Below are 25,422 nucleotides of genomic sequence, written 5' to 3'. Positions count from 1 at the left end.
AATCACTTTTTACCTTTCAACAGTTTCAAGACATACGATAGTTTCAAGTGGAGATTAACAGGAAAGAGGGAGAGAGAGAGAGAGAGAAAGAAGGGGAGAGACATGCAGCAAGGGACTCGAACATGCAACACGCTGTCAGGCCAGAGCCTACAGTATATGTGGCATGCGCCTGGACCACTAGGCCAGCGGGCGCCCCAACAGGAACCCCTTTTGGGGTTCTTGTTGCTATGTACAGTATACTATAGCAATATATTCTTTTGTAATTTTTGAATAACTATTTGAAGTTTCTCAGAAAACTTAGGTGAGGATTTAGAAGGCATATTTAGAATCGGCCTCAATCCTAAATGGGTTTCAATTAAATAAAACACTTCAGCATGAAAAAATGTCAGGGTGACACAAAAAGTTTCTCTTGAGTTTATTATAAAAGTCAGTATGTACATTTTTCTTTTAATATGCAAAAAACTCCACTTGGGTAGTGAAACCCAAAACTCATGTTGTGCCATAATCATGAGACGCTGGACTGGACTGTGTAACTCTGCCTATCTATAGGGTGGAAATGGCTTTGGCAGCTACTCTCCTTCCTAGAGGCAGGGTTAGGTCGGTGATGGCTAGGACCACCTTGGGTCTGGCCAGGGCAGGCAGCTTCACAAGCTCCGAGACCTGGTTCACAAAGACAACAACTTGAATTAGCCTTGTGTAAGCAGCAGCTCAATACAAGGATCTGGATGTAGGATTCTGCTTTCATTCTGCTTCAAGTAACATGTGAAGGGTCAAACTAGGGGGTTTTCATGATTCTGAATCCATTGCAAGCATTTGTTTTGCACGATAAACACTCCTTGGGCTAAAACAGCCATAGCCCCTTTTCCAAATGTGATGACGGCTATGGCCGTTTTTAGCCCAAGGAGTGTTTTCATCTCTCAAACAAACTTGTGGGTCTTGCTCTAATGAACCAGTTTGATCCGATTTAGGGACCACCCTTCCATATCCGATAATTTGAAAGCACACATACATGCCTTGTGTTGTTTTTTAAAAGATGTGTTTTTTTATTTTGATAGCATAGTGGAGAGTGACACAGAATCAAACTATCCATCAGGCTGCATTAGTATATGTGGTATGCACCTTAACCACTAGGCCATTGGTGGCACAGTGGACACAGCACACAAACACACAGAATTAATCAAACAATCTCACCATGGTAAAGGGCATGAACTGCAGGATATTTCCACGGCTGCCTTGCTCCAGACATTCAACACACTCCTCCATAAAACTCTGTACAAACTGGGTGTGAGGTCCAGCCATCTTGGAGCCCATGATGGAAGAGATAAGTAGGAAAAGGTTGGCTGAACACAAAGGAAAACATTGCTTGAATTAGTCAATTTCCACACAGATATAAAATATATATAAAAAAAGAATTAAGAAACAGAATTATTCTGAAGGTGAGATGAGGAGGACACTAAAACGTCCTTAATATTTGACACAGGCTTTGTCATGGCTTGGCAGATGGTCCTTGCAAACTTCATAATGCATCAACTGCTAAGTGCAAATGAGCCAACATTTGAAGATATATTGAAGGTATTATTAATTTCATGTCTGTTAATTTGATTTGTCTTACGTTAAAAACTTGCATTTAGCCTGGCAGCAACCACACAACGTCCCATTCAGGGCGAATAAAGTCTTGACCACTTTGAACAGCGCTGGGCTGGCCAATCATGTACCACAGAGGGCTGAGTGTATAGAGCTATTCATTTAGCATGCCTTAGAGTAGAGACATGGGCACAATGCAATGTTTAATGGGAAGGAAATCCTGCATACATTTGGTCTGTGGCACTTAATTGGAGAACCATATCTTAAAAGATGGAGCTCTCACCCAGGACACGGTTGAGAGGGTCCCTCATGTTGACTGAGTGAAGCTGGGAGGCAGACAGGGAACTGCTCATCGACCGGTCCCCTGCAGGAAGAGACAACATGACACAAGAAGCCAAAACATAAATGACTCATGGAAATCCACTCTACAGTTGCCTGCAAGTTACAACAAACTTTGCTTTGTCATTTAAGCAACAAAAAAAAGGAAGAAGAAATGGAAACAGTCTGCATCATCATTTAAGTAAGAAATAAGAAGAAGAAGTGAAAGTAGCCTTATTCCTTTCCTATTTGGTTGAATCTTGATGCAACCTTGACCAAAGATTAGTGAAACTTGTCAAAGTTAGGTAATGTCCAGGTAAAAATTTACAATTCGAGGCACTGTTCATTGAAGGACCAACCTAGAAATACTAATAGCTGTCCCCCCCTACACACACAAACACCTTATCTAACAGCACAGAAACGCAAAACGCAAACTGAGGGCAGAGGAGGAAAGAGATGCAACAGTTGTCTCCAGCTTGGTTTGTCCCTAAAGACTCTGCGCTTATGTAGTTGATGCTGGTCAGTAACCGACATACCTCAATTTGATTCAGTGTGGGGTTATGTCCAATATTAAAAAACACCTAAGGTGGAAGAGCAGTTTCTACCCTTCACTATTATTCAACAATGGAATTAGTTTCCATTTAAGTCATCCAGGAAACAAAGGTTTCAGTTTCACACATACTTGGAATTAAACGACTTGCTGATATGTAGGATGCAGGTAGTACAAAGGAATGAATAAGAGGAAGCAAAAAAACACGTCATATAAATGACGAATAATCTTTCACTTTCAATATCACAATGCTCTATCAATTGATTGCATAGGGCCTAAATGGAAACTAGACAAGTAGTCTGTTTCTGTTTTTACATTTCTGTCTAATAAATAAACCAATCAATTTCAGGGTGGAGTTTTTACAAGCAGACTGCTTGGACTGAGCAGTGGACACATAAAAATATGCTGCAATAAAGTTGAAATGAATGTTAAGAAAGATAGGATTTCAAGGCCTGTCAGAAATGATGTAGGCTTGCTGACCTACTTTAGTGAGCTTACAAGAGCTGACTTGCTGGAGATTTTGAAAACACACTTTCTCTAGAACTCTTCTGCGATTTGAACAGAGATTATAACCCCTTAAGAGCAGCTGGGTCACACACACTTTCTTCTCGGGAAAAAAAGTTTAAAAGATCTAATAGAGTTGTACGTGTGCATGAAAATGAATACCAGATAGATTGGGGAAAAATTACTGTAGTGTATTTCATAATACTTTGGTCAATTAGATTCAACATTGTGTACTAGTCTAGTGTGCCATTTTCAACAGAGTTTACTGATAATTATATTTGTAACACGTGGTTTAAACATGTAGCTGCTGCTTGCCCGTTTTTCCCGGGGGGGAAAGGCAAGCGACGTGTCAGATCGCGTCAGATAATGCCTTCAACAACTACCGTGAACCAAATTCACTGTAGTAGCCTTTTCATAAATTATATTTGTACTTAGGCTGTCGTAAAAAAGTTAGAGAAATTCAAAGTTTCAACACCGCAACACCAAAGTAGTAGTACGCTACTAGTAGTTGTGAATTAGCAAACTGGACATTTAATGTTACCTTTAATTCTGAGAGTCAAAACGAGCAAGCATAACTGCCTGCTTTTGTTCTTGCCTGACAACGACAAACCTCTGCCCACAGGCTGACTCACAATTAAGATGACAAAGGGCTACAGACTGACCTGGACTGGACAGGGCAACAGGCTCGTCCTCGTTGGAGCTGAGCAGGCGCATGAGTTTAGAAGGCTGGGTGTCATCCAAAGGGAACAAGCTGCTGTAGTCCTGTGGGCCACCAGAGGCATGTTAGACCACCATTGTCTTTTGAATATACAAATTACAGTGTTGATTTAACTCTTAAAAACGGATCCTTATGAGTCCACACTCAGAGGATTACACTTTTTTACAGTTTGGATTTATACTGTTTAACATCCCCCGCCAGGATTAATGTATTTATTTATCGTGCATTGCCAAGGTTTTCCCTCTTTCAAGAGGAAAAAAATGCTGCTTTTGTCCAGCACCTGGGCTAGAGTGGAGGTGCATGCGCTATTACCTTTGTTAGTTTCCCTCTTTCAACCCTTATGTTATGCTGTAACTGGATATTACGATGACGTAATGGTGTGTGTGGTGTCTTGACCGGTTGTTGTTCTCTCGCTTGGTGCAGAAAAAAACCTGACTGCGAGTGGGCAGTTGAAAAACCTTGTTTTGACCAGAAACACCGATTTGGAGATAGAGCCAGGCCATTGACAAGACCGCAAGGTCTTTTTTCGGTGCTATCCTTTTGGATAAATGTGCTTTCTGACTGTACCATGTACTGTTTTTTTGCATTTGATATTGTCCAATAAAATAATCAATCAATCAAAAAAATTGAAAGCAGCACATAGATTGCAAGTGGATGCGCAAGCATCTTAAAATGGTGCCGGCCAGGGTCACACTTTACACTGGGATGCTAACGGGAGACCGCTATCGACTCGATCGTATCAAAACATGGATTAAAGAACATAAAGACATCAAACGTAGCCTACGTTCTTGGTGGACGGCCAGACTAAAGCTTATCTATGGTTTCTACGGTTCTGGCTGGGCTCCGTGGCGTGTTGACCACTTTCACTAAATGGGGTTTCAATTGTACAGTTTTCTGTGTACCAAAAAAAATAAGCCACAAAAAGAATATATATATATATATATACACACACACACACACACACACATAAAAAGGACAATCTACAGCTTGTAGAACAGCAATTTTTGAACAAATGTTCCTCCCAGAATAGAGATGGGGTTGTTCAAGTGGTTCAATTATATACATACATTTACATACATACACTGAAACCATTATGTAATATATTATATAACACAGAGATAATCAGAGCACATAAACTGCTCTCTCTAAGATAGTGGTCTGAGACACAGCACTGATGCTAATAAGGTATTCTGGTGCTTCTTCATTTAAGTGCAGCATTCAATACAATTGACCACAACATACTCCTAAATCACCCTGAGTGCCGGGCTGACCTCTCAGCCTTAAGCTCCCTGACTGCCTGTCGGTGTGCAATCAATAAAATAATCAGTAAAATCTTTCTAAGATTAAAAGGAGTAATAACTTTCAGAATGTGTTCTAAACTAGTTCTGAACATACAGGATATTTTTAATTATTCTTGGAGAATGTGTCATAAATTTGACATTACGTTTAGTGTTGCACAAGGGAGCTGCCTTAGGCCTTGGCTGTTCTCACTGATATGCTTCTGCTAGATGATGTCATTACAGAACATAATGTTAGCTTCCATGATGAGAAAAAATGAGGAAGGCAGATAGAGAGACAACTTGCCAAATACTGTTCCGTTTCGGCTGTTATAGGCAGTTTGTCTGTGTGGAGGAGGAGGTGCCATGTGTATCCTTGAGTGAACTGTCGGCCCCTTTATATTTCTTTCCTTGTAAAATTAATTGTAATTTGTGGATTCAAATAAAGAACTAAAAGGAGTGTGTGTGTGTGTGAGTGAGTGAGTGAGTGACAGACAGACAAAAAAAAGTTTGACGTAATATACGCATGCTACCTGGGTCACGGTCCCCCCCGCCACAATCTGAATTCCCACAGACGTGTTTCATATGGTGTCATATATGAACTGTGTTCCAAAAGACAAATGAGCCGGCGGTTTCACTCATATGGCCATGAAGCATCGACCGACAATTTGCTTACCTAATGTTACCACCACCAAATTAATTACATTTTCGACAGAAACAGACTGCATCAATATCGTTTATGATACAGAGCCACCTCCCTGACAATAGTTATAGATAGACCACAATTCTTATATACAGTATGAGACAATTCTAAGATGACCCAATACCTAATGTTATTTTCCATAGAGAAAAACGTCAGTGACCGAGGGGATGTCAGGACTTCGGTACTCCATTTCCTATTCTTTGTGGGGTTTCCCCATGATTAAAAACGTTTGGTGGGGAAAGGGTACATGTTTCCTGTTTTATTTTTATCATTATCGTTGTGTATTGCCCATTTACCTCAATGTCCTCTAGCTGCCTCTTGCGTTGGCGAGCTGAGGCCTGACCTTTGTGGTGAGAGGAGTAAGAACTCAGGGCACACCACACTGACAACCTGTAGAGTCACAACGACAAACAACAAAAACTCACTCAACGTGTGTCTGCCCAGGGAGCTGAAGGGGTTAAGCACACTCCTCAACACTGGATCTTAAGACTGAATAGCACCATTAATACACACACACACACAGTCTACTAGTACTATGTCGCTCATATATACAGAATACAGATCTAATCACAAGACCCGTCACTTGAATGATTTTATACAAAGAAAACAAAAACAGCCTTATAATCATATAAGGCTGCTGACCACCACAAAATCTAGAATATTAACCTACTGTAAACGTTTGTAAAGGGGGAAACATTGTATTCTTCTCATAAAGCTCAGTTAAGTTTCACGTTTTAATTGCTTGGCTTAAATGAAGAAACCTTAGCCGACAAAGAGAGACCTAGGAGACCACAAGGCAGAGGAGACAGAAAGACAGATGACTGTTAACTTTAGTGGGGTGTTGTCTGCATTCTTGGCTCTGGGTTGTGAAACTGTAGCTGATCAAAAAAGACGATGGTTTAATTTTATTTATGTGCATGCTATGGGCCTTATAGGCTCTGTTAGTAAGGAGACGGATGGCTTCCTTTGCTGTGTTCAATACTGATGTAGGTTGCACTACCTACACTGTATGATACAGTTGTGTTCAAGGCTTGCGATGTGCAGTGTGCACTGCAGTCAATACTCCAAGTGTGCACGCACTCAACTCTCTCTCTTACTTACTTGGCCAGTGCCTTGCCGGGTGGGTCTGCCAGGCTGGGCCAGTGGGCTGAGTCGGTGAGCAGGTTGGGCAGTATGGTTCCCAGCAGGGTCAGGGTGATCTGCTGGGTGTCCAGGCAGAAGATGCTGTAGAACAGCTCCACCACGCGGTTTGCCCATTCCTGTCGAGTCTCCTTCAGCAGTTCCTGAATGAACAATTCACTATTTAGGCATTTAGCAGACGCTCTAAATTACATAAGTTTAGCCTTTGGATACACCAGTAAGGTCGTCGAGGCTAGTGCAAGTGCTACGTGAGTCTGCAGGTCTGATTGCAATAGGAAGTTCATTCCATAGTTTTGGAGCCAGAGTCTGAGATGTGTGGAGCGTTCTGCCAGCCTCCCTGCGTTGGCTGGGTCGTTTGTAGGGTTGTAGGGTCCAATCAGACTATAGATATGGGTTGCTTTGAAGTATTTGTATTCTGTGCAGGCAGCAACCGGGAGCCAGTAGAAGAATGTGAGAAGTTTGGCTGGTTGAATGTTACAACATGCATCCGTCTCACCATCTTAAAATCACCCTACATCCGGTGTTTTTTTATCATTGCACAAAATGAATAAATCCAAATGAAAATGGTATTCATGGAATAGTTATTGATTTATTTATAATTACATAATGTAATCCCGTGCCTCAACAAACATACAGTATGGGCTCACTTGGTGACCCAACCTACCTTGACCATGTTGTTGGTGAACCAGAAGACGCCTCCCATGTGCAGCAGGCTCTCAAACAAGTGCAGGGCCCGGCTGTCCACCCAGCCCTTCCGCAGCACCACCTGGAACTGCTTGCTGAGCGCGTCGTGGATGGGCTCCTTGGCTGGCAGCAGGTTGCGGTAGGGGATGGGCTCCTGCTGAGCCTCCATCGGGGGGGTGCGCAGGGGCACACCCGTCTGCTGGAAGACGTCAGCACACATGTGCTCCAGGATGGAGCTCATGATCACCACCCTGGTAAGAGAGGGCGACATGCACACATCTACTATGAAAAAAAGAAAGAAATAATTGACCATGGAACAACGGAGGTTTCACAAACTTTGAAAAGCTGTGTACATTGCAAAAGACATTACAATTTGTGGCCCGGGCACCTAGGCTGGTAATACAGCGTGTCAGAGTCCCGATCATGACGACCTTTGCTGCTTGTGTCTCCCCCCCCCCCCCCCCCCCAATCTCTCTCCCCGTTTGCTGTCAAGCTACTGTGATCTATCAATAAAGGCAAAAAGCCCCAAAGATATATCTAAGACATTACAATTTGTAATGTGTTGTGTAGAAGAAAAGAAAGTCATCCATCATCGAAAAAACGATGTCCAATGCATGAAGAAATCCAGAAGAAGACATTTTGGGCAGTTGGGCATGAACTAGGGCTGTACTTGTAGGGCGGGGTAATAATATAAATAATACAACTTTTTTAATAATAAAAAATGTATGCCTAAACCTACCCTTAATCCTAACCTGTAAAACAAGCGCCCCATCAGCGACCATCGACTCCCAGGATCAGCAAAACAGGTATTCCCATTATTTGTGAACATTTGTGTGTGCAGGGAAAGGCGTGTTTGTTTTACCGCTCGTTGTAGAACTGCAGTGTCGTGTTCTCCGCGTACACTCCGTACAGCGGGGTCATGAGCTGCCGGATCATGGTCTGCGGTTTCTCCCGCTCATCGCGCCCCAGCATTCTGACGTGTGCCACCAGCCAGGCAACGGCACAGATGGCCATGCTGCACACCTTCCCCTTGATGTTGTCTGTGATCTTCTACACTCAGGTAGGAAAAGGAGAGAAAGAAGGGGGAGAGGAGGGATTCAATATGTTATAGAGAAGGGTTATTAAGGAGGGGGTTGGGTTCAGCTGGCCAGGCTCTTTAACATCCCAGACCAAGATGTAGCCAGACCCCAGCAACATTAGTCCACGTGTTTTGGACGTGCCCTTCCCTCACTACCTACTGGAAGCAAATATTTGACGTATTCTCTCATATGTGTGGAACAGTAATAACCCCTTCTTTCCACACCGCTATATTTGGCATAATTCCCCCAAGCTGTACAGTCACATCTCCGCAAGCAAATGCTTTGGCATTTGCGTACCTATTAGCGTGTAGACTAATCCTCCTTAACTGGAAATCGGATAAGGCACCAATGGCTAAAAGAAGTTTTATCATTCCTGCCTCTGGAAAAACTCAGATATACGTAGAGTGGACAGAGCCCAAAAAACTTTGTCCTGGCTTGGAGTCCCTTTGTAGAGTTTGTTAGACTTTTCCTTTCATGAAACTGTTCCGGACTATGTCCGACTAGGGTACTGTTAATGGAGATGTCCCTGTCTTAACTCATTTTCACCTGTAATTGTCCCATTGGGGGGGGGAGTATATACAGTATGTTTTGTATGGTATTTTGTATACATGTGTACACAAACTGTAAAATAAAGTTTATAAAAAAAGAAAGAAAAAAGGATGAGTCTGGTTCAGATCAGGTGGTGGTGTGGGGGAGGGGTTTTGATAAAGAGAGATTGACAGTCAAACGACAAATTAAAGGGACATTTCACTGCTGGAAGAAACTCCAGTCACTCAAAGGGTTTGACTGGATTGCTGGATTACTACAATGCCAATAATGCTTTGGTAAGTTTGGTGCACTTACTATGACACACTAACTGGTGTTACTGTGAACTTTATTAGGTTACTGTCACTACAGTATATGTTACTACGTACCAACCCCACCTTGTGGATAAGGGGACAGCTGTCTTACTGAGACAACATGTAGTCCAGGAAGGAAGTGAGACCAGTGTCCGTGACATCACGGACACTTTGAAATACAAAAATAAATATATATAAAATAATAAAAAAATCCCAGGAAAGGGTTTCTTGTCTTCCAAAAAACATTCAAATAAGATATGGTTGCAAACGAGGTGAAGTGGCCCTTTAAGGGACATGAAAGAAGAGGAAGGAAATAGCAGGAGACTCAAGTGGAAATACAATTCCAGTATTGTGAATTCTGAGATTACTCTCTTTTCCTCAAGCTACTTTTCGCTTGCGTGGGCTTCAGCAGAATTGGGCAGCGATAAGAAATAAGACTAAATACACAACTTAGGACGTCAGCATCTGGGCAAGTTGTCAAACATGTCAGAACTCGTCATTTCCACTGGTGACAGTGCACATTCTTGAGTGATGAAACACAGGAAAAGGAAACCAAGAGATAGTGGTTCATGAATTTATGACAGAAGGTGGTGTCAACTTAAAAGGAAACATTTACATAAAGTGTCTTAGTAAGGTTCTGGGCGAAAACGAGCTACCAGAACAGTTACCGGTATATCTATGTAGCTGTCGATGGAATGTTTTTGTCATTTGTAAGAATAAAAAAAAAAGTAGACCACAAACATGGCAAGATAACAACTTAATACAATAAAGACATAAGAACAAAAATAATACAAATCAGAAAATACACTCCAAATACAGTATATATCATCACAATATTGCAGCCAACAACATCTCTCCCATAAACAGCTCAGCCATTTGGATCCATCCCCAGATCCCCTGGAATGTTCTTGCCAACAGTGCGATTACATCTTGCATTGACATTCTTAGTCAGTCACCTGAGGAAGAGCTGCTCTTACATTTTTCCTTGAATATTACACTAATGCATGAGCATCACGGTCACTGAATGTGTAATCTCTCAAGATAGATTCTGCACACCTGTCGGAATCTGTTGTAGTAGGAATGAACACAAAGACGCACTACCGGAAGAGGTGGGCTGAAAGAGAGTGAATGGGCCGACATCAGGTCCCCAAAGGCAAATTCAAAGAATCTTTTCTATTTTGCCGATGGGTTCCCAGGTTGCTGAATGTGTGACCTGAGGCTGTAAATCTAGCCTGGGTCCACACCACATACCCCACCCACTCCACTGAGTGAACTGCTTCTTGGACTTCCAGAAGATACGATTTGTGTTATTGTTTTCCTTTCAAACGCTTTCAAGATCTTTCAAATAGCAATGCTGTGAAATTGTAGAATCTTGTACATTCTATGCTATCCCGGTTTTAACGGGATAAACCACAACTTCTGATCCAATTTACTGATGCCTTTCAGATTGATCAAAAGGTAGAATCATGTCAATCACTGTTCATAATTACAACACTAGCCAGTTGAGCAGTCTTTGTGATTGAAGCTCCAGCCATCCATGCCTGAGTAATGAACCACATTTCATAGCCAGTCAATTAGATCAGGTTTGTCCTTTCATTTGTCACCTGTATATAGTATAATGTAGACATCAGGGGTGGTTAGGGCCTTTGAGGACATGTGTAAAGACCAATTGTGAAGAGGTTTCATGTGCAACCTTCTCCCCCAAACCTTAGATGGAATCTTATCTTTCCTACTGACTCACTGAACCAAACCATAGATGGAGAACATACCTGCACAGCCTCCATCGACAGCACACCGCTCTCCCAGGCATTCAGAACTTCCAAGATGGCAGCTGGGGTGCTGAGGCAAATTTCGTGCCACTTCATCTGACTGGCACACAACACAATACAAAAATGAACAGAAACTCTGGATGACATCTGTGTGCCAGAAATGCATGCAAATATCATAAAGACATTTCAACCATCAAATGCCTGAAATAGCCGTCCTAGAATGCATTGTAAGCTTGTAGAGTTGCAATATTTGCTGAATGTTCACCCATGTTTGCATATTATTATGCTTGTGATTATTTTAGTCTTTAAAATAAATAACTGTTGAACACTTGCATGAATGTTGAATGTAATTTAATCTAGAACAGGTGTCATTGAAAATATATGAAAGTGCTAAAAAAAAACATATACCTCTGTCAAAATAATTGAGGCTAAATCTTAGTAAACAAGCAGTAGTCAACCCCGATATGTGGCAAATCGATACCCTAATTTTAACTTAACTTGGTTTTAGGGTCAACTTTCTTTATTTTTTATCTTCCAGAGGAAGGTATGTAGAACTCACACTAGTTTCATTTCAGTAGAGTTGTGGAGGAGGGTCACCAGACTTTCCACTTTACCAGACTCGGGTCTGAAGCAGGGGTGGTCTGGGTTCAGCGTCTTGCCCTCCTCTGGCATGCAGGTCTGCAGCCATGTTTCAAAGAAGGGCGTCTCCCCCGAGGGGCTGGGTTCTGACAGGATCACCTGCAAAACGAAATGCCACTCAAGCATGTCAGAGTGGACGTTGGTATAGAGGTGTATGCGCGTGACATCATTGTACCTGGATGTTATGCGGGAACGCCCACTGAGTGGCAAAAAACAACTTTCTGGCCTCGACAGCCCATTCATCCAAACAGAAAAGTCCTGTCTGATTGCATTAAACAATGTTAAACTCACCAACATTGCAGCTGTACGAAAAGCTTGAATTTAATTCGGACTCTGTCTGCTGCAGTTGATATCAGATTTTTGTTGCATCGTCAAATTCATGCAACATTCTCTTTTGCTGCTTTACCTTAGTTTATTGACGTTTATTCAACTTATCTAGAGGTAAACCAATCACATGTAAAGTTCTGTGTAACAATAGTAAAATCTAACTCAAGCCTATTAACAGAAATAACAGAAAAAGCATATTTATGCCAGCTACAGAAAAAGCCTAGTCACTAGTTGTAGCTAGTTCCTTTGAGTGCTCAGTGAAAACGTGGATCTCTGGACATCTACTGGAAATAGAGTGAAAGTACAGGTTGTTTAGGCTTAAAAATATGTAGTACTTGCATAACATGAAGTGCACAGGGCATTAGTTTGTAACAAACTATTGGCAGGCAAACCTGCCAATATAATGGTCCATGCTCCACACAGGACAACTTCCCCACTGGAAGGGCTCAAAGACCAATAGTCAACTAATGTGAAGTGGGCACTGGATAGGGTCAAATAAATAATCAAATGGAATGAAGTATATACGGTTTAAGTAAGTAAGTACATTTTATTTGTAAAAGCACCTTTCAAGACAAAGTCACAAGGTGCTGAACAGAACACGGAACAAGCAATCAACAAGTTAAAACAAACAGGAAAACAAAAAAGTAAAAAGACAATAAAAAAAAAGAAAAAAAAGTGGCTAACCTCTGATCCATAGGTCTGCACCACATGGCACAGCATGAGGAAAGAGATGTCAAAGAGCAGGGCTCGAACGGAGGCCGACTTGGCTGCAGGAAGAGAAAAGGAAACACCTTCACACAAGCATCTCAATGGAAAAACTCCTATGCTGACATGATGACCAAACACAGATTTCCCACATTAGAACACATCACTCTTGATATTGTGTTACTCACATCCTTCTCCACTGATGTGCTTGGGAAACTCATTGAGCCTGCAAGGGCAAGAGAGACTATTAAAAGAGGGAATCACAAGGAATTCCCGACGACCACCAAAAATCTGTTGTGATGGCTGTGTGGCAAACTTGGCAAACTCTGGGTGTCGTGTAAGGCAGCAGCACAATTATGACAAGCAAGAAGACTGGAGGGCGCTTAGTTCTTCATTCACTCCAGACTCAACATCATTTTTGTAGTTCAACAACCACATTAACTCACTTGATAAACTTCCGGGCGAATGATTTTAGCTTCCCAGTGGCGGCGGCTGCTGCCAGGAGCAAGTCAAGGCTCTTCCCAGACAACATGTGTCCCAGAACCCCCAGCAGGCCCTCGGGAGACTTGGAGTGGTCAGCGTCTACGGTCTAACATGGCACAGAAAGGAAAGGGCTATGAGATCAATGAGTTGATGCATCTTCATGGCTATGAAGCTGGCGTTTATTCTGCCACAGGACTTTGTCTTCCAACTTTTTCAAGGGTTAAGATTTGTGAACCTTTACCAACTTAAAGCTGGCTGGTGTCCATGACACCACCAGAAGTACATTCTGAGATTTTACAGGGATATGAATGCTGTATAATCAACGGCCTCCATCTCCAGGCTCTCTACCTTGAGGATGTTTGTGACTGTGGGCTCAGCTCTCAGAATGAGACCCGGGTTCGGCTGGATGTTGGCATTTTCTGCTGTCTTCAGCCTTGGGGCGTACTCACTGTCCTCAGTCCCGAAGAAAATGTGTAACAGGAGAGGGACAGATAGAGAGAAGGAGAGAGAGATAGAACAAGGTAGGAGAGAAAAAGGAGAGAAACCAAACGTGACAGGACAAGAAAGAGGTCTTGATCCATGTTGAACAAGGGAGTTTAGTAAACAAAGCAATGGGAGAGGATGAGACAGAATGAAGGGAATTAGTTCAGGTCATAAGACATGCTCAGATTAAATTCGCTTACTGAAATGTACCGCATTTCTCTTTTGTTTTTTTCATCACACAGGATGGAACACATACCGCTTAGAGGTGAGGTTGGCAGTGTTGCTATCAGACAGCAGACCCAGCTTATTACACTCCTGCAGGAGCATGCTGAGACAGTCACAGCTGTGAAATGAGAGGGAGGGGAAATATGATCAATATGATAGCAGATAGGGGGAGGTTGACCATGCAATTTATAGTCATAGTATTGTAACTGTACATACTAGGGCAGCGCAATTAATCGAGCAAAGATATTTAGAATCAATAACCGACTTATAACCGAATAATCAAGATTTATTTTATATACACGCTAAAGGTTTGGGCCACTACACAACCCTCACATCTAGAGTGAGGGTAACGATTAGAAATAATTCTAATCAATTGTATAAAGAGCTTGAATTATTCTTAAATCATCTTTTATTAATCATAACTGAGGCAAAAGTTTGAAAAGTTCATGATTTGATTGATTGATTGATTTGAAGTAATATGGGCTGGCCTTAAATACACTTGCATGTGTACTGTGTACATATACGAAAACTACAGTATACTATTGTAGTGAAAAGAACCCAGAAGGGGGAATGGATTCCATCCATGTCAATGCCAGTGATTTCTTTCCATTTAGCCTAAAGAACATGAAAAAGACCAGACACACAATTGCCGTTCCAATATATTACAAAGATATTTGACAGGTTTAAGGTCTGGGCTTCTCAAGCATCTCAACAAACCACTTCCACATTGGGAGCATGGTGGGATAGTCATTCTGAATATTTCATTAAGCCCTTGTGGAAATGTGTCGAGCCTAACTACTTAATAGCAGTGAGTAGCCACAGTGCAGCGCCCAACTGTTGCGACACAATTAGAAGCACACACTTCGTCTAGAATGACATTGTTGCCGTAAGATTAAGATATCCACTCACTGGAACAGGGCACTAATTAGAAACATTAATTAGAAAAGGTGTCCACTGACATTCGGTCATATAGCGTATCTAATTAACTGAAAATCTCTCTCAGAGGGCAATCTCAGTGAAGGCTGTGTCAAAATTAAGTTCATAATTTTGATGGATGCTATTTTAATAAAAGATGGCCTTTTTTTTAAGGCACTTACTTGCATCTCTGGTCGGCTTTGTCCAGCAGTGGTGTGAGCTTTAACAAGTATTCAAAGGCAATGTTCACATCATCCATGAAGTCCTGTGGATGGACACTTGTTAGATGCTGTCCAGCGAGGATAGTCATCCATAGTATTAGTTAGTCTTTATCACAAAGTAACTTAATACATAAGTTGTTGTTTTTGTAATGCATTACATTAGTTTTACTACATTATCATTTGCATCAAAGTTTGTTAGCAGTTTCTTTTTTTTTTAAATACTTTACACATAAATCTGGGTTCCAATATTTCTGAGCAGTTTTTTAACTTTAATTAATCCATTCTCAGCATGCAGTACCATATATTTTATATCAGAAGACGATGACGACATGACGTCACTGAGTCAAGTATACCTGTCCCTTGTCTCCCTGAGGGTACTTCTTTAGTCTGAGCAGAACTTGTGGGATCTATTGAGGCAAGAAAGAACTATATTAAAGAGGAAATGGGTACATTTCTAACTGTTATATTGGGAGTAAATCTAACACAACACCAGTTTGATGGAAGACAGTAGGTCACCATCAGCAATGGAGACTGGTATCGATGTAATAAGACGCTGACCTTGAGGAACGTGAAGGCAGTCCATTTGAGTTCCTCAGTGCCCTCTGGGGACTCGATGAGGCCAGTAAAGCAGGCCTTCCAGATCTCCAACACAAAGAGAGGAGCAGGAATATGCTGCAAGGAGATACAACAGCACACTGACTTCTTTAACAAAATACTGCCCCCTAGGGTGCCAACATTATGGCTACACTGTTAAATCAAAGGAATCAAATGGACCCTTACAGGTCCACTTGGTTTCCATTTCTTCAGAGTTACAATAACACAGATTTACTCTTCAATTAGAATCAATTAATCTTGATGAGATGGAGGAAGTGAATTATTTTATTGAATTTTCAGCTACAGCTGAGGGTCTATAATGAAATTATGTTCCACCATTGCTAGCATTGAATGATTAATATTGTGAAAGCCAGTGCTGCAATACGTGTGCCATCTCCCCACTGCAAACGTTGAATGCAATTTAAGTAACACAATCGTTATGCTAATAGAAAAGGACGAACTGATTCATCAAAATGTGTTGGGGGGGGGGGGGGGGTCTAACACCAATGTCCTCTTCAGTAAAAACTTTCACCTGCATTCTCTTGATCATCATCAACTGCTCCACCAGCGGCTGAGTCTCTCCTGTCAGGTTCATGGTTCCTTCCAGCATAACAAAAGCATGGACTGAAGGGAAGGAGGCGTGCAGTGGAGGCTCGCTGTGACCTGACAGCATGTAGGGAACACTGCAGCAAAGAGACAACACTTGAATGCTTTGTGGTCTACACAGTGTACAAGAAGACATATTTCGGAAAAGAACAAAAAACGGAATCATCATCAAGGCTTCTTGAAATACATGCAATTCCAGCTGTTCTTCTTGGAACGTCCGCCTCCCTATGTTAGACATTCTGAGAGCTTCTCCATTGACTGTATTGATATCAGATGCCATACATTGATCTTTCTTTGGTATTTTGTTTATTGAAATTGGAATGTATGCAAAAAAGATCCAGCGCATACTGCAGACTTTGTTGACAGGATTAGGAAGTGATTTTGGAGCTCTGACTTCAAATATCCATAATTTTAGGTGGAAGATTTGTAATTTTGCATTCAAGTCAATCAATCAAGTCAAGCTATTGAGAATGTCTAACATAGGGAGGCAGGGCGGGTGAGGGGTGGAGTTTATGGATCTGTCTATTTACTTATAGACAGATCTCTTCATAGCTCTCTTTATATAGCGTGGCTTCTTCAGGAGGCTAGCCGTTTGTAATATCTTGTGTGAGTTTGTTTGTCATCAGACTAATCATTTTAACTTAGATAAACTTTAGATAAACTGTTACTGTTTTTTGGTCCAGCAATTGCTTTAAACGGCTTTTGGATGCGTGCAACTACTATGTACTGTTCAATCACTCATAGAACATTGAAAGTAAGTTGATGAATGTGAGCTAGGGACCTCTTGTCCTCCTCACCCCTTCACTAATGTTACGCTCTCTTCCAGCTTGGTTCGTAGCGTCTGATTGGTCACACTGTTGAAGCTTTCTGTCACTTTGAGCATTGCTTGCTCCACATTGCTCCAGGAACCTGTTGAGGAAAACCAGTGGAACCTTAATTATCTCTTGCACACGCATTTACAGTGCACATTCACACACACACACACACAGAGATTACCAGTACGCATGCATTTTCACTTCAATAATAATACCTTGATCTTCCAGTCGAGCGATGTGAACCAGGGCTGTGTTCTTGTTGCTGCTCATCAGTGTGTACAGCCTCTCCTGGCTGGCCCTCAGAATGGCCTCCGTACTGGCTGATGGACCCAGCTCCCTCAGCCTGTCACAGTACCAGGCACAGCCCTGCAGCAGCCAAATCACAACCCCCAACAGAGCCCGGCAAAGCCCGATGCACTCCTCTGCCTTCCCGTAGCAGCTGCAGGGTGAAAATTAGAAACTCAAGTTAGCGGGAAGGGGTAAGGTAAATGCATCACAAAAACAAGTGGTCAGGTGCAGAATGTAAAAAATATCATCCGAAAAGAGAAAGACTTGCCCACTGCATTCTATCTCCTACCTAAACTAAAGCTTTATTACGGTTCAGCTTACATGCCTTCTTCAGAATACTTATTAAAATGTTTTGCTTTAGAAGGACTGTATGCCAAAACATAATGTAAGGTAGATGAATTAGGAGCTAGAGTACATTGCAATGTGCAGACTATGTTCTCGGGAAGATAGAGTAGTATTGTAATGTGTGACTGTCCTTGATGAAAACATCAACAGGATGTTCACACTGGCCATCTCTTAATTAATCTCAGAAGTGACAAGTAATGAAGAAAACTATTTTTAGAGAGTGTGAGAATGTAACATTAAACTCCTTGACAAAATCGGACAATTTCATGATTAATTAAATTGATGCCGTTTAATACAGCATCAATATCACTGCAAACTAAACAGGTTGAATTATGTTAAGTATTGAGCATGTCGTCTTTTCAGTTTCTGTAGGATTTCGCCACCCAGCTGATTATGTCAATGCTCTGCATAAAAACTTGGGAGGAGAAATTTAACTTTTACGATAAACACGGTGACTGATTTGGGAAATGGATATACCATTAGGTGCAGGAGATAAAAATATGAAACTAATGGGGCAAGAAATCGTCTGCTACTGTATTTTCAAAGACACAAAGTACCAAATTGTGATGTACCTGAGACGATGGCAAAACATGTCCATTATCTCCAAAAGTGATTTGACACACAGCTCCCGAGAAAAGTCATCAAACTAGATGAGAAAATAATGGATGCAATTACTGAAGAAAAACGATTCACTTGCATTACGGTTGAGGCGGAAAGGACAGATAAAGAATTCTAGGCATATCATTACCTTACTGATGGCAGTGAGCACACTGGAATAAGACACCATCTAGAAAGAGGAATTTAAACATACATTTAATAAACACTTTACTTAAAGCCGACATCCTGAATTAAGCTCATGAACGCAATGTTTTGGTATGGTAGATACAATAGCACATATGCAGCATAAGGATTGGAAGTGTCCTACTCTTCCATCTTTTTCTTTGTACATTGATTAGGTCAAACATTTAATGTTTTGGGCATGCAGGATAAAGCTATCTTGCAAAAATAATATATGCAAAATCCTATACAAGTATAGTACAGTACTCACCTGGGAACTTATGGCATATTTGAGATAAGAGAGAATAAGTGGGTTTGGAGAGGGACCAATCAATGCCTGCTCCATAAGAGCTTCTGAAATGGACAGACAGACAGAGGGATTTACATGGTAACTAACTAACTAGTCGCAATTTGCAACACTAGATTTTTTAAATAATGGTATCAATATAGAGTTACAATACCCTCCATTGACAGCCCATTGATCCAAATCGAATTTCCTATCTGCTTGTATTAAACTACGTTTAACTCACCAACATCGCAGCTGTAGGGCAAGCTTGAATTATCCTCTTTCAATAGGCAAAGCGTTTGTTTCATAAAAATCCACCTTAGACATGTTATGTGCAGGTGATTATTTTTTTGTGTGATAGTTTGGAAGCGCTCGTCGAAGTCACTGAACCTGCATACAACCTGTATCGAATGTGCACATACTGTAGGAAGCAGCAGCACACCCCGTTAATAAAACGAGTGCACAATAAATATCATGGCACAGAATTTCTTGACAGAAAGTAGCATAACATGTCTACGGTGGATTTTTATTAAACAAACGCTTTGCAGATTGTAAGAGGTTCATTCAAACCCTACAGCTGCAATATTGTTGAGTTTAACATTGTTTAATACAAGCTGATTGGAAATTAGATTTGGGCAACTCTAGATCAAATTAATCCCATTATATTAAAATTGCGGCTACTAACTAAGCCAATGCTGCCCATTCATTTTTCAATTCAATCTTTATTACAGACTCATGGTCCAGATCACATACAGAGGAACAAAAGACAGAAATTATCACATTACATTATCACCAACACTTGATTAATTGATTGAATACTTTCATTTAACAGTTTAAATTGCAAATTGTACAGTGGTATAATACAATGATGCTACAAGGAACACAAAAATCCCAAAGGGCCTGTTTCCACTGTGGTCCTGTGTTTTCAATTCATCACTTAGAAAAAGGCACCTCAGTTCTGACCTGCAAGATTGAGATAGTCCCATGTTGCTCCCTTAGGGAAGTTTCTCTTGATGTTTATGGCCCACTGATAGTCACTCCAGCGTTCCTTCCATGCCTGAAGAATGGCTTGCTTCAAATTGACCACTTTCATCCTAACAGAAAACATGCAGATAGGTAAAATTACTCACTCACTCACTCACTCACACTCTCTCTCACACTCACACACACACACACACACACACACACACTCACACTCTCACTCTCACTCACTCTCTCTCCCTTCTACCTTGCACGCAACTAACGCATGCCTACATGACAAAGGTTTGTGTTTGGTCGAAATATATGCTGCAGCTTTTAATGTCACCGCGACTTTTACAGGCTAATGTTAGCTAGCTGATGGGAAATGATCGATTTAATTGTTAACAGAGCATGCAGGAAATTATGAGTGAGTCTGGATTAAAACGTTAGTAAAAGCAATGCGATCGGTCATCACTTTTGTTACTAACCTGAAATTTTTAGTACGTCCAAACAGAACAAATCAATGTTTACACAATTTCGGAAGCACGATTACAATACAACGAATGCCATCTTTCTTTGCGACATGTTACTGTGTCGCCAGCGCTGATTGGTCAACCTCCCAAAGTCTGAGTATTCGTCAAGCTGATTCGACAAAGATAGAACAGAACGAAAACTGAAAGGCACGATTATAATTGTGTTCCACCGCAGGGTGTCGCTGTCGTCAAACTTTTAATAGACAAGGCAAGTGCAAGGAGTAGATAGAGATAACTTGATATATAGTTTGTCAAATATGCCACCCTCCTCCTAAAACGTTATGCTATGCAACTAATGCAACTAATTCTTAACCTAGTAGTAGATAATAAGTGACCATAGCACTATGGTTTAGGCGCCTATGGTTTAGGCATATGACCAACGTTGGCCAGTGGTCACTCATCAAGTCCAATCTTCAGCAGCTGGCTACCTACAACAATACGGTATTATTAGATCTGTTTCTACGAGGAATTACATTATTTTAACCAATCAATCTCACGTAAACGTGTTTTAAGAAGTTATGACAGGAGTTAAATATTCAGAATTGTCTATTTTTTACAGTAGACTATAGTAGCCATGTAGCCTTGGATCAAGAAAGACTGGCTAACATAGATGTATTTGATCGAGTCTGACTTTTACTTTTGTATTTACGATAAGCGCCTATTACATAATGGTCTATCCCAGCTAGCAAGTCATGGCGTGACGCTGGCGACGCTGTTGTTTTCGTGCATATGCACGAAATGTTGTCCAATTAATAGTGCAATTAGTCACCGAATTAGCATTGTTAATCAGACAAATTTCCTTTTTTCAGGCCAGTGTGCAGGCTATTATAAACCCAACGATGTGCTGCTGCATTACTGTGCCAGGCAAGTGCAAGTGATAGATGGAACACATTGAATGCTTGTGTGTTTTGGGAGACAAGCTGACAGTGACTGAAACTTTCCACCTGTTTGTGTCAGCAGATGTCCCTGTCGTTGCCAGGCTTGGAGGTCATCACTCAGTCGATGCTGTTCTCTTCTCACAGAGTGGAGCATCTCTTTGATCTGGTATGATTTAGTGTGTTACTTAATGGTTATGTTATCATGTTTCTTTTTTTTTCATTTTTAATATAGGCCTATATGAATATATTCTTTCTCCAAGGAATTATTGCAGGTGATTTGGAATATAATATACAGTCAAAGATGATAGCCTATATGATAAGATCAAGCTGTAGATGTAGCAGCAACAGCATTAAGAGTCAAACTGAATATGTACAGGAAAGTGTAGTGAGATACATTAAATTAATATACTTTAGAGTCTGACCCTAAACATCTGCCTTGGGTCTGACTGAGATCAATAAATATACAATATATCACCACTCACCAATGAAGTTAATATATGCATGCTGTATTCTGTTAAATATTAAAAAAAAAAAAACAGAACAGAGTTACTGTACTTCTGGGACACAGTCACCAGAGTCACTGTAAATAGTTACTTTCCAGTTTCCACCTCCTCTGTGTCAGACTAGGAGAGATGCTCTCTCTTCCTCATTACCACCACCACTATCAGCTGCTTTTGTGTGAAAATGTCCTGTATTGAGTCTCTCAACAATGACCTCCATTCTGCTTGACACTGGAGACTCTGTGCCGCTTGAAGCAGGGCCTGTGTCTTGGGACATGGTGATGTCAGCTAGTGTACTTGCTGGCATATGGAGGTAGATGTGGACGGGTGGAGGGATGGGGGGACAGTTAGGAGGAGAGAAGAATCCTGTCCCCATCCACTGTGAGGCGCATTAGAGAAGGGTGCTGACAGATTTTGAGTATACTAAAGAGACCCCAAAGAGACTCCAGATACTGCTCCTAGCCTGTTCTCATGACTTCACCACTAGACGAGGCCTAGTAAGAAAGTGTCCATGCTGTTGACTCACTCTCAACGGTGTATTGTCCTCTAATCACAGAGCTAACCATTAGTAGGTATGGAGGGACTAGTACATGACTATTTTGAAACCATGGGAGCTATGACTAAATTGGTCATTTTTGAAAAAGGCAGACAACCTTTTTCATGGCACCAGAAATGTAATTTGGATAAACACTTTCTTCTCCCAAGTAGCCTAGTAATGAAATACAGTTACTGTATGTATTCTTATAAACAGCTTCTATCTCTATCTCTCTCTCTCTCTCTCTCTCTCTCTCTCTCTCTCTCTCTCTCACTCACTTTCTCTCTTCCTGACTATCTTTCCATCTCTTTCCCTTTCTCAACAACGATGATGACCGTTGGGCACACAGAGGTAATTACGCAGTGTGAGAGTGAAGAAATGAGTGTGTGCCCCTCAGGTTGTCCACTTTGCTGTATCATGAATCAAACTCGATTCAAGACACCTGCTGTAAGCACTGAGAACTGAAGAAGAACAGAATGCCCAATTTAATGTTGTATATCGGCCTTATCGGGAATAGCCGATCTACAGGCTCACCAAATGTTGCCGATGCAACACGTTGTGAGCTTGCCATTTTCAGTGCGCGTCACCGTCATACAACTAAGTATAAATCATGCTGAAGGGGAACATATCATGTCACCAAAACCTGAGGTACAGAATGAATCAGCAGGGTATCTGTGTACTAAGGTTCATATCATCTTGCCATTTATTGATTTCTTTCCTTATCTTCTTACAATTTATGATATACCTGTGTCCTTAGGAGTCGCACATTGCATTTTGCATATGCTCACTATAACATATTTGCTTTTTAAAATTAAGATCATCCAACAGCATCACAGTTACTAATAGGGAGTACTTTTAGAGATGAAAGTGAGTGGCCGCTGGGTATAGGCACTTAGCTTGGTGCTGCTGTGCTTTATATAGCGCCATCGCCATCATTTTACTGTCGGGGAGTTTTCATCCAGGACTAATTAACCAGACTATATGGACTCCAGGGCTGACATAGTTCATGCTGAGGACACTTAGTTGTATGCATCCTCTGAATGGCCACTGTAGTCTTGTGCATAAGTGGAGTAATGCGAATAAAACAAATTCATGTCCAGACCCCAGTTGGCACAATCAAGTGTTACCTAGGAGCCACAGAAGGGGTCCATTCCCATGGGGTCTGGCCAGGGTGTCATTTCTTGCTGTTGCATAATTTAGACAGATCAACGCGTGATAAAGCCCCTGAGAAGAGAGAAAAAGAAACATCAGAATCTTATTTTGGTTTGCCCCATAAAACTAAATTACAGCCCTCTGACAAAGAAGGAAAATTATAATTGTGGGAACACTAGCATTGGTGAGTTTGTCTCTGTGTTTCAGACTGTCTGGTTGGTTCTCCAGCTGCAGGCTATTTTTCCCTGGCCAGCAGGTCACGTGGCGACAGCCTCCATATGGTAATTAATAGGTTTTATTTGCAGAGGCCATGGGTGTGAAGGGAAAGGCTGGTGAACCAGTGACACTCACACTTCTGTGCTTTAGATTGCTGCTAATGGACCATTATTGAAACCCAGCACTGTCTTCTGCCTGAGGGGTAGCGAGGAAATGGCTAGTATCAGAAGATAATAATTATAGCTTTTCAGTCAGATAACTTACGAATAGATTGAACAAATATTTATTATAGAATGACAATACAAGTGTGCATATAATATTTTATCTTGGCGTTCGGCTCTGCTAAAAAAAAAATCCCTGCTCGACACAATTATACAACCATCATTAACCATTAAGAGCAGGGAGATAGATATACAATCCCCCCCCCCCCCCCCCCCATGGGGAACAGGAATAGCAGAGCCCACCGCAGTGGTGCTGGGGTGGCGGTGAGGGAAAACAGTGGTGCTGGGGTGGCGGTGAGGGAAAACAGTGCTGCTGGGGTGGCGGTGAGGGAAAACAGTGGTGCTGGGGTGGCGGTGAGGGAAAACAGTGGTGCTGGGGTGGCGGTGAGGGAAAACAGTGGTGCTGGGGTGGCGGTGAGGGAAAACAGTGCTGCTGGGGTGGCGGTGAGGGAAAACAGTGGTGCTGGGGTGGCGGTGAGGGAAAACAGTGGTGCTGGGGTGGCGGTGAGGGAAAACAGTGGTGCTGGGGTGGCGGTGAGGGAAAACAGTGGTGCTGGGGTGGCGGTGAGGGCAAACCGTGCATACATGCAGAGGAATACCCCGCCCAATTGGTCATCTGATTGCCATGTGGGTCTTGCAGAACACTGAATGAGCCCCTCGAGTATATCTGACTGAACTAACTCCACAAGATATGTATCATTTGTTGTATTGTTCAGCTTTACTTAAAAACATTTAAATCTAAACGCCTACAACATTTTGTCATCTTGCTGCTGTGATTAGATCATAGATGATATGGATGATTCATGAAATAGAATAGAACTGGATCAATGTAAACATACAATATTCCACACCCTGTGCAGTTAATTGATAAAATATTGAGTTTCAGACGGCTTGACAGCAGATATTCTATTGCTGTACAATATCCCTGGTCAACAAGTCAATTTGCAAGTTTCCTAGCATTTCTGCTTCATTGTTCACAGTGATAGTGAGAGAGAGAGAGAGATATGACCTGTAGCCAAGAACCTTAGATGGGACCTGATGTAGACCTTGTCACATTGGGAGCAATGTTCATTTTGTTAACTAAAAGACTAAGATTAAGAGTAAGACTAATTTCAGATGACTAAATATGTAGGACTAAAACTAAATGGTGTGTTCATAAGACTAAGACTATACCAGAATTTGCTGTCAAAACTAAACGACTAAGATTTTGATATTTAGTAGACTAAGACTAAATAATCAGATGGCTAAAATAGAACTAAAACTAAATGGTGTGTTATTCAAAAGATTAGGACTAAGACTAAATCAGAATTTGCTGTCAAAATTAACACTGCTGGGAGGGCTGCGGACAACCATGTGCCTCCTCCGATACAGGTGGTGTCAACATTCTGCTTCTTTTCACCGAGGCGGGAGGGTACTGTACATGCTCCCCGACCAACCTGTAGGAGTCACTAATGCAGTGAATGAAGATCAGATCCTCCGTCCACATATTTTGTGAAACCTTTTATCAGAAAATGAAACAGAAGATAATTGGAAAAATCTCTATGGCTCTACAG

At 41.6% G+C, this 25,422-nt stretch overlaps 1 protein-coding gene across 2 annotated transcripts; it reads right to left on the bottom strand.

The window, feature by feature from the left end:
- Positions 1–406: 406 nt before the first annotated feature.
- med24 (mediator complex subunit 24) lies at positions 407–20,431 on the bottom strand. 2 transcript variants are annotated; one of them, XM_080788623.1, is made up of 26 exons: positions 20,323–20,431; positions 19,838–19,968; positions 18,860–18,942; positions 18,560–18,598; positions 18,384–18,457; positions 17,394–17,617; positions 17,161–17,272; positions 16,290–16,440; positions 15,722–15,835; positions 15,517–15,570; positions 15,125–15,231; positions 14,059–14,145; positions 13,668–13,767; positions 13,283–13,425; positions 13,025–13,062; positions 12,816–12,898; positions 11,725–11,903; positions 11,166–11,265; positions 8,341–8,528; positions 7,459–7,729; positions 6,756–6,937; positions 5,951–6,044; positions 3,619–3,718; positions 1,868–1,948; positions 1,192–1,340; positions 407–660 (listed from the first exon to the last, which is right to left on the bottom strand). In XM_080788623.1, exons 2-26 carry the CDS (start codon positions 19,965–19,967, stop codon positions 544–546), a joined length of 3,000 nt encoding a protein of 999 aa, XP_080644749.1. In that variant the 5' UTR covers position 19,968; positions 20,323–20,431; the 3' UTR covers positions 407–543. The 2 variants fall into 2 exon arrangements, with proteins under 2 accessions (XP_080644749.1, XP_080644750.1); XM_080788624.1 differs by having other exon boundaries at positions 15,125–15,207.
- Positions 20,432–25,422: the final 4,991 nt, after the last annotated feature.

Source organism: Protomyctophum bolini (assembly GCF_963924005.1).
Source record: "Protomyctophum bolini genome assembly, chromosome: 18".
NCBI lineage: Eukaryota > Metazoa > Chordata > Actinopteri > Myctophiformes > Myctophidae > Protomyctophum > Protomyctophum bolini.
This window is presented reverse-complemented; position numbering and strand designations above follow the sequence as displayed.

Bases quoted from the DNA above. Each gene is read 5' to 3' on its own strand.
- med24 (XM_080788623.1), bottom strand. From the start codon at position 19,967: ATGAAAGTGGTCAATTTGAAGCAAGCCATTCTTCAGGCATGGAAGGAA. The intron at 16,441-17,160 runs GTGAGGAGGACA...TCTTTGCTGCAG, and splicing joins AGCGTAACATTAGTGAAGGG to TGTTCCCTACATGCTGTCAG. The intron at 661-1,191 runs GTGAGATTGTTT...TTTGTGAACCAG, and splicing joins AGTTCATGCCCTTTACCATG to GTCTCGGAGCTTGTGAAGCT.